The sequence below is a fragment of the Castor canadensis genome, chromosome 12 (genome assembly GCF_047511655.1).
Source record: "Castor canadensis chromosome 12, mCasCan1.hap1v2, whole genome shotgun sequence".
Lineage (NCBI taxonomy): Eukaryota > Metazoa > Chordata > Mammalia > Rodentia > Castoridae > Castor > Castor canadensis.
This window is the reverse complement of record NC_133397.1, coordinates 24,575,617-24,591,120: the sequence shown is the minus strand read 5'-3', so window position 1 is coordinate 24,591,120 and position 15,504 is coordinate 24,575,617. Positions and strand designations below refer to the sequence as shown.

General features: G+C 47.9%; 1 protein-coding gene across 2 annotated transcripts in view; it reads right to left on the bottom strand.

Annotated features, from left to right (window-relative positions):
* Window positions 1-274: 274 nt before the first annotated feature.
* The window catches only part of Togaram2 (TOG array regulator of axonemal microtubules 2), a 63,981-nt gene continuing 48,751 nt past the window's right edge, over window positions 275-15,504 (bottom strand). For both annotated transcript variants that reach the window (XM_074049418.1, XM_074049419.1), the window contains 4 exons: window positions 14,955-15,147; window positions 13,543-13,759; window positions 5,712-5,798; window positions 275-714 (listed from right to left, as the gene is read on the bottom strand). In XM_074049418.1, coding sequence (XP_073905519.1) covers window positions 413-714; window positions 5,712-5,798; window positions 13,543-13,759; window positions 14,955-15,147 — 799 coding nt within the window. In that variant the 3' untranslated portion in view covers window positions 275-412. The remainder of the gene's footprint in view (window positions 715-5,711; window positions 5,799-13,542; window positions 13,760-14,954; window positions 15,148-15,504) is intronic.

Genomic DNA, 15,504 nt, shown 5'->3' with positions numbered 1-15,504 from the left:
TGGACCAGACTTGAGGAACCACTTCAGGGGGCTCTGGGTCTCAGGAGTGCTTGTCCAGCCGCTCACAGTCACACCTAGGTCTACCCCTAAGTGGACTGCAATGTGTGGGTCAGTGCTACTCTTTTCCTCCCTAGCCCTTCATCTCATTTGCAAGTGGCTTTGCTGTTTTTTCATTTTGTTTGTTTCATAAACCTATCTACCAGAGAATTCTATGAAGTTAAAAAAGTACAAGATAAGAAAACCTTAGAAAAATAAGTAATTCTTTTATTGCTACTTCAAAATATACTATATACATTAGGAACTCTAAGGGAAAGAATAGACCAGGAGATTATTCCATCAAAAAAATAAGATAAAAATAACTGCCCACTTCAGATCCATCTTTAATCCAGCGGAAAGGGACATGAGCAGCCAGTCATCTTGCTGTCAGGTGGCATTTGTCAGTGACCTTGTGGCTGCTACCCAGGGACTCTGTGTCTAAGAGTTCCTGGAGCGTTTTGAGAACTTGCTTTGGCTGGCTGGCGGCAAAGTCCTGCAGGCGGGAGCCCATTTGCTTCTGGAGGCTCCTGGATAGCTGGCATACCACCATTCGGACGTTCCCACCCCGCCCAGGCAGGATGCCATTCCCAGTCATGTTGTTCAAGAAGTACCAGAGGACAGGAAGGACATGCCGCTCCACTGCCTGAGGCTTTCGGGGGTAAACTGAAGCCACCAACACTGTCAGGAAGAAAAGAGGGAAGGTCACTTGAGCCAGGCACTCTCTTTTCTCCTACTGCCCTCACTTTGGACACTAACACTGTCCTCCAAAGGGCAGCAGCCCAACAGGGCTGATCTCTCCCATAGGCACATTGCCCAAGGATCTTGACACACATTTTAACTTCTTTTAACACCAGTTGAAAACAGATGAATAAATCCATGCATGAATATATGACTTTATACTATAGTTGTATCAGCTTGTCGTAGAATATATTTCTCATGGAAGAAGGAGTACACAAAGGCAAAAGTGCAGAAGGTCCATGACAATCCTAGTGTGTCCTTACAGCCCAGGTTACAGTCCTGCCTCTACTGTCTACTAGCTGTGCAAGCTGAGAAAGACACCCAATCTTTCTAAGGCTTTCTAAGCCTGCAAAGTAAGAACAGTAATCCTGAACCAAGTTTTCAAGGTTGTTAAGAGTCAATAATAAATATATGTCTAGGGTCTGCCTTTAGGAAGGCAGGTGACAAATAGTAGCTAGAATTAGCATGAATCCACATTACCACCTAGGAAAGCCTACATGAACACAGAGGAAGTGTACCAGGGGGAGAAGACTCTCAAATGAAGCATTCTGGCAGATAAAACAGAAGGAGACAAGACTAGCATAGCCTCCCCAGTGCCCGGATGCCAAACCTCAAGTGCAGGATGAACATGTTTGTAAACCATCTGGTACGTTCCATTCCAGTGATGAACTCCTAAATCTGGTTATCCAAGTCCTCCCACCCCACAACCCTCTAAACCCAAGAACACCCAGCAGCCAGCTGAATCTGCAGTCAGCCCTCTATCACCAAAGTGCCAGGATTGCAGCCAATGCAAAAACACATCGAGGGTTGATCCAGGCCACCATGGAGGGCTGCTCTGGCCTTTGGCTGTGGTTGAGTTACCCTAAGTGCATCAGTGCTAACACTGCTTGTTTGACATGTAGCCCGCTCTGCCTCACATCCTGCCAAAGGACAAGTGCTGGCAAAAGCAAACAACTCTGAGAGCAGTGCTTCCTTGATTTATGGGACCAAGAGACTGGAAAGTTCCATGGGCCTGGCCATGTCCCAGAAACGGCTTGCGTCCGGGACTTGGAACTTCAAAGTGTGGTTCCATTTCATGATCAAAGCACACTAAAAAGAAGGATATGTATCCATTTTTCAAAGGAGGAAAGCAAGACTCAAACCAAGGAGCTTGACTCCATGAAGACAGTGTGAGAACAGAGGCTGACGCTGCCTTGACTCAAAGCTTCTACCCATGCTGCAACCCAAAGCTCTAGGAGTTCCACATCTCCAGGCAGGTCTGGAGTTTTGTTTTACTTTGACTGAAACCTCCAATGTGTCCTTTTCTCATCAGCTGAACATCATCTAAGCCCAGGAGCCCTGAGGATACCTCTGTCAATCAGGGACAATGGGGAACCAGACCAAATGACATAGGTGCCCTCAGTTTAGCCTGACACTCTCTTGGTGGCATTTCCCATGGAATGTGAATATTGACCATGAGGCCATCCCATAGGGTTCCTGCACTCCTATCTGTGGGCTTCCTGGGGACTGCCAAGGGTCACAGAACCCTCAGAAGTCAAGGTGATGACTGGCAAGGCAAGTCTGCACCCTCTAGGTCAACCCAGCCACATCAGGAAATGCTCCCAGAGAAAGGGGGCTTATAGCAGCTTCACAAAAGAAACAAAGAGGGGTGCTGGCTGGAAAGAGCTGAGGGTTGTGTTCCCTGGGCTTGAGGCAGGCTGTGTAGGGACAGTGCAATCACCAGGAAGATGGAAAAATTCCAGTCAGCCCCAGGGAAGGGGAGCAAGGGGAAGGGAGGGACAGAAAGGGAGGAAACTAACAGATCCTGATCAGCTACCTACACCAACCAACTCTAATCCAAAGTTTCCTCAACTCTCCGTAGAATCTCGCCTGCAAGAAAAAGGTAAGAACGTGAAGAGGTATGTGTACATCTATATTCATTCACAGTAGCATTGCTCACAAGATCCCAAAGGTCTATCGGGGGATGAATGGATAAACACGACATGGTTTATACCTGCAGTGCAGTATTATCAGCCTTAAAAAGAAGGAAATTCTAACACCTCTACAACAGGGATGAAGACATTATGCTAAGTGAAATAAGCCAGTCACAAGACACACACCATAGGATTCTCCTTATATGAGGTAGTGAGAATAGTCAGTCTCACAGATTCAGGAAGTAGAATGGTGGTTGCAGGGGCTGGGAGGAGTGGAGAGGTTCAGTTTCACAAGATGAAAGAGAAGGATGGTGGTGATGGTTGCACAACATTATATTACATTATATACTATTTTTAATATCACTGAATTGAACCTTAAAATGGTTAAGGTGGTAAATTATATGCTATGTGCATTTTAACAAAAAAAATGAGGGGTGAGAACAATCCCAAGAACAGGCCCAGGAACAACACCCCCACCTCACCAAGGGGGTTCACCTGCTCTGCCCTAACAAGGGCAGGACCCTTCCTCCTGCCATGTCTTATGGTGTCCTTCCTAATGTGGTCACTGTCACTCCACCCCCAGGGAGCTTAGTCTCAGGAAGAGCAGCAATCCGCCCACCTCAGCTCCACAGGCCACACTACTGCCCCACTCATTCCCCAGGTACAGGGACAAGGGGGTCACCCAGCTGGCCAGGTTGGTGTCTCAGATTAGCAAAGACACAGGAGCCCTTCTAGGAGACATCATGAGAGAACAAACACCAATAAACTCCAGCTTAAAAGGCAGCTAAGTATTAGCAAAAGACTGGCTCCTATTAAGAAGTGCTATTATGAGTCCAAGCTTTCTGTCAAAGGAAATTTTCTACTGCTCCTAGCTGATACCAAGTTAGCAGAAGAGCTTTGGAGAAACTCATTTTTGAGGTCTCCTGGAAAGAGATGGGAAAAAAAATTACAGTATGCAAATACATTAAAATAAGGCCACTCACCTGCCTCTGAGTCCCTTAAATTACCTACACAAAGACAGGTAAGGGTTTCCCTCCCAAAATGCTGATATTATTATATCATTATTATTATTATTTATTTTGGTGATACTGGGATTTGAACTCATGCTTGACTAGGCAGGCATTCTACCATTTGAGCCACACCTACAGTCCTTTTTGCTTTAGTTGTTTTTCTAATAGGGTTCTTCATTTTTGCCCAGTCTGGACCACAGTCCTCCTATTGATGCCTCCTGTATATTTGGGACCGACAGGCATGTGCTACCATGGCAGCTTACTGATTGAGATAGGGTCTCACAGACTTGTCACTGTCTGGCCTTGAACCATGATGCTCCCCATGCCTACCTCCAAAGTAGCTGGACTTACAGTTATAAGTCACAATGGCCAGCCAGAATGCTGATGGTGAGCAACAGAAAAAGGTTCCATGTCTGGTCTCCTGGGGAATCTTAGTTCTGTCTCTGTTCTCACCCCCAGGTCAGCCAAACATTGCACTGAGGCTACCATTGCAATCTCCACACCTGCCTCACTTACCCTGCCTGTTTGGGAAGGGTCTAGCACCTGGATGGGAGCTAAGGAGACTCCAGGGACACAGGAAGGACTGAACCAGGGTACAGAGGCAGGGCCAGGGGCAAGAGAAGGGATGGAGAAGCCAGGATGAGTAGCTGGTACCAAGACCCTTCATGAAGCCATTATGCCAACCAAGCACCCCTGAGGGCCACAAAGCACTGGGGGAGGCAGCAAATTAATGATATTCCATGGGGTGCTGTCCTGAAAAGTGCACGGAGAAGGAAATGGAGGAGGTAGTGTTAGGTGCTAGGATCACCTGATCGTCACCCAGGTGGAGAAAAAGGATGGAGTGGGGTTTTCCAGGCAAAGCAGCCATGTGTGACATACACAGAGGACAGGTTGCAGAGGGCAAGTGGAACGCTGGTACCCAGGAATCAAAGGCAGGGCTGCTCAGGGAGACACAGCACCACACCATATGGAGGGCCTGGCTCTACAGTCAGCCTCCTGGGGACAAGTCTTGGATTACTCACCAAAAGATCTCCGGTGCTTAACCTTTCGGAGCTCCAATCCCACTATCTCTACCAAAGGGCGACTTGTGCAATCCACATCCTCCTTGTGAGGTTATTACGAGGATGAAACATCCAGTGCATGTCAGTGGCGGTGGGCTGAAAGGGGCCTACAGAGGCAAGCAGGCCACGCTGAGGGGCCTGGGCAGTCTCCCGAAGATAGTGGGAATGTATCATGAGCTCTCTGCATTTTAGAGGATCCCTCTGGAGCCAGGGACAGACTGAGTACTAACTCTTCCAGAAATGGGACCCTCCCAGGATCAGAAGGATGTGACAAACAAGAAGGGTGATAAAACTAAGTTAAGTGGCCTACCCAAGATCAGAGTTGATGGGTGGCAAACAGGCTGTGTACCCATACCCTTTCCATACTACCACCACACAGGCCGTGGGAGCGGATGTCAGCCCTTGAATGCTATTACTTGAGGCTTATCCTGCAGACAACACAGAAATAGAACTGATTACAGTCATCTTTCTTCAACCGCAGCTTGAATGACGCAGAGAGATTCAGGCTGAATCCTCTGCAATGCAGAGCCCAGTACCCAGCCAAGGGAACGAGGGGTTCATCTAGTCCATGACCTGATCGCCAGGCCAAAGAAAGGGCAGAGTTTCTAATTCTCATGAGAGTTCTGTCCACTGACCAAGCCATGTTCCTACTAGGCAGTGTCTGTCTGGAAGAGCCAGCTTTTTCTGATTCATACAAAGGCACTCAATAGGCTACAGGAAGCCTGTTCTGCAGAGAGAAAGAAATGCATTATCATTTCTTAGAAACTGTTTGGTTATTTACATACCTGCCTCATTTGGACCAAAACCAAACTCTCTTTTGGCAATGTGGAGATCATCACGAAAACACAAACTGTCAAAATTTCAAAATGATCTCTGGCATCTGAGAAACCACGTCAGGAGAGAAGAATAGAAGTGGGTAGGACATCTGGGCCTGTGAGGCCAAAGGTGCTCACCTGACAGGCGCTCTGTGACATCCAGAACCGCACGGCCACTCAGGAAACGCACACGCCCAGCAAATGCTTGGAGGAGGCAAAGGTGATCTGAAAGAGATGGAGACATCAGTGGCCCTGATGCTGTGGGCTGAGCAACACCACCGGGTGTTCACAGTGCCAGGGGCCCACACACCTGCATGGGGATGAGGACTTATGGGGAGCTAAATTAATTTTTCCAGATCACAATAGGGCCACTTTTTTACAAAGTTGTTGGGCAAGAGTAAATGGCCTGAAATAGTTAAATAGGCAGCATTTGCCCTATGAATCTGGTTCATATTGTCTGTGACTTCCCAAATTTCTGTGAGATTTGAGATAAAAAGAAGTATCTGGATGATGGATAGACAGGTAGATGGTAGAGACTGGATGGATGGATGGATGGATACATGGATAGGTACATGAATGGATGGATATGTGGATGTATACTCACAGTTTTAGGGGAAACTAAGGCACTGAGCCATGGTCACATAAAAATCAGCAAAGGGTTGGGGTTAGAATTCAGAAGTCATGGCTCTCCTCAAAGCCTGAACTTGCACTTTAACCAATGGGACATGTGCACACCAGGTGGCCCTTTATTTCCACACGCTGAACACTTACTGGTATCCTTTATGTAGTAGACATGGAGCTGGAAACTAACTAAAACACAATCCTCCCCACTTATCTTAGGAGGATGATTTGAGAATAAAAGTTACCTTCAACATGAACCTGACCCAAGGTAGGAATCTCTGTGCTTGTGTAACCACAGCCTGGGATCCTGAGCCAGGTGACCAACTCAATTTGATCTGCCCAGGGCTCTGCCTACTCTAGCACTGACAATCCACATGCTAGGGGCCCAGAATGGCCAGTCACCCTATCAGGAGCAGAAACAACTATCTTCTGGGGTCATAGGAGGGGGTTTATTGGTTAAAGGGGTGTGATTACCCCTCAACAGTTTATGTGTAACCTCAGGCCTAGGACAGATTTCCCCTTGCTTGTAAACCAAGTAGTTGGGCCCAGCATGAATACACAAGCCAAGATGGCACAGCTCATTTTCCATACTCCCCAATTCACCTTTCAGGAAGTTTGGGAGATAAGGGATTTTGAACCTTTTTATTTTTTCAACTGTCCCAGTGCCTCCTCCCATCTGTTCAGCTTCCCCAGTCAAGCAGTCACACCTAGTCCCAGGAGCATACTCACCTGGCTACCCAGCCCACCCATGGGGGATGCACCGGACCTGAGCACCTCCCCAAACCAGGTGGAGATGGCTCAAGATCAAGATGTCACTTGGTTTCTTGAACAGTATTTCTAAAGTCAAGTGCAGCAGGAAGCTGTTTATTCTTCCCCATTTTAGTTGATACCCCCTAACTTCTAAATCTACTAAGCCTGAAGATTTGGATTTGTCATAAAGATACACAAGGTGTGTTTGCACACCTTGCCTGAGAAAGGTGTGCTAACCTTGACACTGCATGAGGTTGGATCTCTCTTTGCCTCTGCCATGAACGGTGAAGGCCCTGGCATGGCGTGCCCAGCTCCCAGCAATTTGCAGCTATGGTAGTTAAAGAAAATTCAATGGGAGGTGGGGCAAATAATGAGATGCCTCCTTCCGGGATGTGGCTATGTGGGCTTGCCCACACCTGTCAGGAAGGAAAGTTAGGAGGCCCAAGATGATGTCACCACAGCGGCCCAGCAAGTATGCCCTGTTGTCTTAGTCCGGTTTTTTTTTTTTTTTCTGTCATAACAGAAAACCACAGAGTGGGTAATTTATAAACAATAGTTATTTTACTCAGAGTTCTGGAGGATGGCACATCTGGCAAAGGCCTGGGATCCTCATTAACCCGTGGCAGAAGGCAGAAGGGCAAACACGTGTGTGAGATGGTGACAGAAAGGGGGCCAAATCCATCCCTTCTTCAGAAACCTATCTCCGTAATGATGGCCCAGTCACGAGGGCAGAGCCTTCTGACTCTTAGAGGTGGGTTCCTCTAAGGCCCACCTCTCAAAACTGCACAGTGGCAATTCAATTTCAACAGGAGTTTTGGAATGGGCTTTCAAACCACAGCACTTCAGATGTGACTTCTCAAGGTCAGACAAGGGACCTTGTCTCTTCACAAGGAACAGTCTAGAGATCTGCCTGGAGAAATCTTTCCAAACAGCCCCCCCTTCTCCCAGCACCTCTGGTCCTGAACACAGAATGGCAGCATCTCCACAGATGTGCACTAACAGCTCCGTTTTCCCTTGGGGCCATAAATCAAGCTAACAGTCAATTCCCACTTCCCTTACTCTCCTTGTGAAGCCTGTGAGGGGTACAGAAGAGAAACATATACATCTCTGCGCTTGCAAAAGGCAACAAAGGCATGAAGAATTTCCTTAGTTCCACAAGGCAACACAGAGTTTTTATAATAATTTGTCCTGGGAGACAAAAGGTATGTCAGGTTCTAGAATGTTGCAGCAAGTAGGAAGTGATCTTGGGGTGTCTTGGTAAAATTGTCATTGTGTAAGAACAGCTTTCATTTCGTGACACAGTGGCTTACACCTGTAATCCTGGCTACTTGGGAGGTGGCAACCTGGAGAATCACGTTCAAGGCCAACCCAACCAAAAAGTCAAGTTCACCAGACCCCATCTCAACCAATGGCTCAGTGTGGTGGCACACATCTGTCATCCCAGCTACGCAGTTAGCACAAATAGCAGGACTGTGGTCCAGGCAGTCCTCGACATAAAGACCCTATCTCAAAAAAAAACAATGTAGGGTTGGTAGAATGGCTCGAGTGGTAGAGTGCCTGCCCAACAACCAAAAGGCCCTGAGTTCAAACTCTAGTACCAATAAATAAATAAGCAAGCAAACAATGTAAAAAGGGCTGGCAGAGTGGCTCCAGCGGTAGAGCATCTGCCTAGCAAGTGCAAGGGCCTGAGTTCAAGGCACAGTACCACCAAATTTTAAAATAATAGGTTTTATATCAACCTCACCTATATTATTGTTTCTAGGTGCTTCTATTTGCTACACACACATCTTCCTGATTCACCAGAAGCTCATATTTGAAGAAGGACCTCTCCCTCCCTGTTCACCTCTCACAATGCTTGCTTTGGCTCCTGGCCCCAACATGGCCTCCCAGAACCGGAAAGATGTGAACTTGGGGAGTTACTTGAAAATGTACACTGAGCAGCCATCTGTACCAGACCACACTCCCACAGCACCAGTGCACAACAGGTGCTTGAAAAACACTTGTGAATACAGGACAATGTCAAAACAGGACACGGTTTTTCCAGGCTGCATCCCAGAGAACACACAGATAGTTGCAGACCTCACTTACTCAGGCCACTTTTATAGTGAAGACTCATCTTTTTGGTCACACTCAGGTTAAATAAGAGACAGTGAAGCATAATGGTTAAGGGTACAGGCTCTGGGTGCAAATTTCCTGGTTTTAAGGCCCGGCTCTTCTTCATTCTCCTGTGTAACATGGGACAAGTCACCTAGTCACTCTCTGCCTCAGTTTTCCCATCTGTAAAATGGGGATGGTCCTAGTACTTTCTCAAAGAGTTGCTGTGAGGATTAAATGAGTTAATGTAATACTTGGAAATGGGCCCAGATTACATAATTACTATGCATCAAGTATTGTAAAGATTATAATTATTACCCTAAAATCCTCTGAAAGCCCAGCAACCTTCATGGTAGGGACACCAAATAAGAAGCTGAAATCTAAACAATCCTGGAAATGACTTTCAAACCTTGAAACCCATGCTGAACTAGCCTAGCCCGTTTCCATAGACTCCTTTCTGCCTCACAAGGCAGCTAAGACTGGTCTTGCAACTAAGAGAACATTCTAGAAGCCATGCCATGGGGAGAAAATGGCCACTGGCTGGTAGGCCAATAACCCAGTGCTCCCTGCGCTCAGGCTCCCCACTTCAACAAAGCAGAGATCCAGGGGCCTTGCACCCATTCTATTCATCCAAGCTCTGAGACTACCAATCCACATCATCCTCAGTCCACTGGAAGCTAGAAGAGCTTTTAAGAAAGCACAAAAACCATAGCAATGTGGACAAAAGCCACAAGGACACTGGGATCAAATGGCCTCCCAGCAATAAGCACAAGAGTCAGTAAGTTATGCTAGGCCACAGTTCTCTGTGGTGGTCATCTCAGGAAAAAACTGGAACGGTCCACTGCACTGAAGCACACAACCTATGACACAGTCTCATGACGGAGTCACCAACAGTGACTCACGTTGTAATCACACGCAAATGCTTGATTTTTTTAAAGCAGAATGCAAATTCAAATGTCTAATCGAATGTGCCATACGACCACAGCTATCTATGTACACAGACATGTACAGAAAAAGATCTAAAATAAAATGCCAGGTGTTAATAATGGGTTTTCTGTTGTTGTTTTCTCCTTTCAGATGCTTTGTGTTGTCCATTTTCTCAACGATTAATAAGCATGACTTTCACAGTGGTGAAAGTGAGTTTTATATTTTTAAGTAAACTAGGATGACTACATAGGTGCACGGGAGACTGGGTAGTGTTAAATGAAAAGCAGAATCGAAATTGTATTCACATTATGATAATAACTCAGGAAATTTGGGTATGTGTAGAAAATAAATAGAAGATCAAGAGCTTTTTAAGTGGGTGGTATACTGGAGAGGCATCGGGTGAATTTTTAATTCCCTAAACAGTATGATGTTGGTCAGATGATTTACATTCAGTAAGAAGTTTAAAGCCAGAGAACAAAACAGTGGAGTAGATCACAAGCCACCCCCGTTCCAAGCTTATCTGCTTTCTCCAGCCCTGGCCAGGGACTGGGCTAAATTAAGAGAGCTCCTTTTGGCTCTGAGAAGCCTGAATGTCAAGGTCACCTGGGAGAAGCTGAGCTGTCAGCAGGCTGATGTTTTAATTAGTGAGGTTTCTTCTGTAACTAAACCAGTAACAGTGTGGGCTAGCCCAAAACCAGGATGAACCAATCTGCTCAGAGTAATTCCCCTAAAATCAAAAGGTTCCCCCACCGACCCCACAAGGGGACAGCAGCAGAAATCCCTACCTGCTCTGTCAACCCACACATCACTCCACCCAACCTGCCCTTGGGAGAATCAAGGAAGTAAAAGAGATCATTTAGACAAATGAGTTTACTTTATCACAGAGTTCCAGAATCAGGAAGAATCTTAAGAGCTTGCATAAGGAGGCCGGCCTCCCATCTGGTTGTGTCATCTGACTTTGTGCCAGCACATGGTGGCCCGGTCTGGCAATCAACCAGAAACACACAGTAAAGTGCTGAGTAGTTGCTTTGCGACTTTCTTCATTTAAGTATTTCTCAGCATTTAACAGCTTTCTCCAGCCTGGAGCCCAGAATCCCTGGAGGAAATGAAGAAGCAGGCTGGGGAGAAAGCTCCTTTCATCCAAGGGCTACAAGCCACTTCCAGGAGGGGCTCCAGGTGCTACCAGGGATTGGATGGTCGCAGCAGACCCCAGGGCAGGGCCTGGCCTGGGAAACTCAATATTTGTATTCCTTTTTCCCTCTGTGGGCCAGGCCCACACACCAGGCATTAGAGAGCCACTGCTGGAGACATCTTGCTTCTGTCCAGCTTAGTACTCGCTAGCAAGGAGGAATTCTCCACGTCACTAACCTAAATGACTCTGGCTCTGGCCTACCTGGATGCAGAAACCAGCTTGTCACTTCAGAGTTAAGAACACTTTCAAAACCAATGTTGCTGGCAGGACCAAGAAGGCGTGGCTCACCGTAAAGCCATCTGGCCCAGTCAACTAATTACCACACCTGCTCAAAAGTTACCTGGAACCAAGCCTGTATTTCACCCTGTAGCTCCCAGGAACCTCTGCCAGGGATTGGGCTGTGCTCAATTCTTTGAGGCCGACACAGCCCTTCCCTTCCAGCTGGAGCACTGATCTAAGGATTAGAGAAGAAAAGTTCCCTCATACCTGCTTCATCCTCCCCACACCAAAGCCTCTGGCTGGTGAACAAGAGGAGCCATTTGCAGCCATATCCAAGGAGACCCTGTCCCAGAAGGAAGGGCTCTTCTTGGTAGCTGCAACCCTGTCTTTTGTGATCAGATCACAAAAGCAGACTGCCATGGTTTGGATGAGTTTTGTCCCCTCAAAGGTTCAGGTTAGAAGCTTGGTCCCCAGGGTGGAAATGTTGTGAAGTGATGAGACTTAAAGAGATGGGACCTAAAGGAAAGTAATTAAATAACTGGGGACACCACCTTCAGAAGGAATTAATGCTGGCCTCAAAAAATGAGTTAGTTCCTGTGAGAGTGGAGTGTTATAAAAAGACCAAGACCAGCTGACTTCCTGTCTCACCATGGGATCTCTGCCACACAGGTTCCCACCACTGTCTCTGCTAGAGCCAAACAGAGGCTGATGCCATGCTCTTGGACTTCCAGAACCGTGAGCTCAATAAATCTCTTTCTTTATAAAATTACAGTAGCAGAAAATAGATGAATACACAGGGCATCTCCAGGCCTCCTGCTTTCCAGGGTGCCCACCCCAGATAGGTACAGCAAGACCCTCAAGTAGAGGGGTCTTGAGTCTTTTGACCATGAAAGACACCAGATTCTGTTGCCCAAAGCGCCAGACTCTACTGTGCTCAGGGAGGCTGGCCTGGTAGCAGAGAGCAGAAACAAACACCTAGGGAAGGAAGAGTTAAACGTCCTTCCCCAGACACAGGTGCTCACCCTCCTCAAATAGCTACAGCCCATTCCGCTTGCCACAGGTTTTCCCAATAAATCCAAGGCCCACAGTGATTTACCAAGAGCCTTGGTTATTGGCAACAGCAATCTCACTTACCCAGAGGGGTGCTGAGAACAAGCCATAATTTAGAGCTAGATTTATATTGTTTGTTCTACAGCAACAAACTCAGCAAATCATAAATTCCTTCTGAGATGAAATGTGGAAATTGACAATATTTATGAACTCAAGAGACAGAGAAAGGCTTGAGCAAGCCTTTGATTTGTAACTGAGCTTCTGGCAGCTCCAGCCAAGGACACAGCTACTGTCCCGGCTGGAGGAGTTGGGCCCAGGCCAACACATGGGGAACAGGGAGGGGTGAGTGTTCCAGGAGGCGTTTCCAGCCTCACCTGGGATGCTCGGAGAATGGCAGAGGCGAGGCATCACCCCATGCTAGTGACACACAAGGCAAACAAAGGCAAGTTCAGCTCATAGGCCTCCTCACACCATGGCAAAACTTGCTCATGAGAACTCATCACTCTACTGATCTGCACACAAGTCTACTTGTGTACTACTTTCTCAGCAGGACTGACGTTTTGAACTTGCGCTTCTTTCTACATACCAGATACACAAAAATATCACCTTTTAACCATCCACAAAAGGACAGGCACAGATGAAGATGCACTGAAAATTCTACCCAATGTTGGAGAATGGAGACATGACACTGCACAGTGCATAAGGATCTGAGATGCTCTCACCTTTGCTGATGACTCCTGAGCCCACAGCTCCTTCCTTTTTCCTTCTGTCCTCCTCCCACACCCTTCCACCCATGCTCCAGCCCATCACCAAGCCCCAGCCCAGTTGAGCCTTGCCCAGCACTCCTCACTCAGCCCCTGCCATGTGGTCCTGGAAAGTCATTTCCCTCAGGTGTGTAGGGGGAAGCTAAACCAGCTCATCTCACCCTACCTCCACTCCTCAGCATCCAGTGGGTGGAGGGAGGAGAAGCCTCCAGCAAGAGCCTCAGAGGCCCTGGGATGCCAACCCCTGCCCTACACAGGGTAAATGGTTCAAGAACCAGCCAACGCTGTTTGCTACTCCACTGATTCCCCATGGTGACTCCAGAGCCCCATGGGGTTTCAGTGCAGCACTCACCCAGGTTCTCCATCATTGCATCCAGGGCAGTGGCAGCAGCGGTGGAAATCCCCAAGTTCTTGGAGTTAAGGTTGTCTGCAACAGTGATGATGAGGGAGAGCAGCAAGGGGTGCACGCCCTCTTTGAGGAGGGGGAGCATCTTGGCAAGGGACTCCAGTGCCCACTGGTTCACTTTCTTGTTGGAATCCTGAAGCCTTGGGGTGAAAGCATCAAAGACCTATTGAGGGAACAAAAACCAACAGCCTATGGGAAACCTGTCTAGGCAAGAGTACTATAGCACCAGGGATTTTGGAACTCACCCAACCTATTCAAACTGCCCTTGGCCAGTAATCCTCCTGCATCCCTGAAAGGAGTCCCCCCAGTCTGTGCCAGAACACTGCCAATGGTAAAGAGCTCACCTCCTCAAAAGGGGGGTGGGCAAGCCAGGCTCTCATGCCTATAATCCCAGCTTCTTGGGAGGCAGAGATAGGATGATCACAGTTGAAGACCAGCAGCCCGGGCAAAAAAAAAATTCTTTGAGTTAGTGGGACCCTATCTCAAAGAACAAGTCCAGTATAGTGGTACACATCTGTAATCCAAGCTACATGGAGGGAGAGCAGAGGTAGGAGGATTTATGTCCAAGGCCAGCCCTATGCAAAATCAAGACACTATCTGAAAAAATAACTAAAACAAAAAGGGCTAGGGTGTGTTTCATGTGGTAGCATGCTTGCCTGCCAAGTGTAAGGCCCTGAGTTCAAACCCCATTACTGCCAAAAAAGATGGGGGGCAAAAAGGAAGGAGCCAATGTGTATTGAGTGGTCCTCCCATGCCAAGAGTGTTGAGGCAGGCTCTCTGCACTCTCTGCACTCTCTTTCACTGAATGGACTTAACCCATGAGGTACATTCTTCATCTGCACTTTCCTACTAACAACAGCTGAGGCTCAGCGAGGTTAATTGACTTGCCTCAGATCACACAGCTAGTAAGAAACCTGGATGGACACCCAGGTCTGCTCACTCAGCCTGTGCCTCTGCCATGTGGCAGACTGTCAGCAGCCTCACTCCAGGAAGAAACAGGCATTCCACCAGAGGTTCAGCCTGTTCCATCCACCCATCATGGCCTAGTCACCTGTCTAACCACAGGCTCTTCCCCAAACATTATGCAAAAAACTAACCAAAGTCCTCAGCCACAGTACTCTCTATCTCTGCCTCCCAGCCAGAAGGATGAGAGACATCAGGAAATCTCTCCTCATTTCCATCGTGTGGCCACATCTATGTCATCTTTTGGCATTTCAGAGGCCAACTGGAAAGGAAGGCCTTAAGCCTCCCTGTTCCCTGAGAGATCTGCACAGCTTCCACCCCAGCCCAGGGTTTTCCAGATTGAAGTTGCACCCACAAGGGAGAGAGAGGCAAGAGGGCAGGTGGGCAGTGTTCACCTCGACCACGTTGGTGGTGATGAGCTCTGGCTTTGTCCTGCAGTACTCAAGGAGCCGCCCTATGCCTTCCATCCGAGACTGGTACTCCTTGGCCTCCAGCAGCCGCATCAGCTCCCGCAGCTGCTCCACCATCTCCGCACCACCCCGCATGGAGAACCGCAGTCCTGCCATCCGCAGGCTATTGGAAGCAAGCCTGGATGGAAAAAGAAGGCTGACCCCTGGGGAAAAGCCCAGGGAATGACACCCTTGTCCCACGCACCCTCACACTGGCAGGTGAGGCAGAGACAACAGTGTTACCACCCCCAGCTTCTCCACCTGCAGCTCAGGGTCACTGGCCTTGGGAACTCTGTCAGTTGCCTAGGGTCTCATCCCCTGGTCAGCAGGCAGTTCTCTCTTCCTGCCTTTTCTCCTCTCTTTTCAGAAGATGTGAAGAATTGGAGATGGGGTAGGTTGGAGTGAGGGGGTATCCATGAAATGATGAGTGGGGCACATTTGTGTGATCTCATGCCCTAACCAGGTCCCATGCAACAGGACCCACCACTGTCCATTC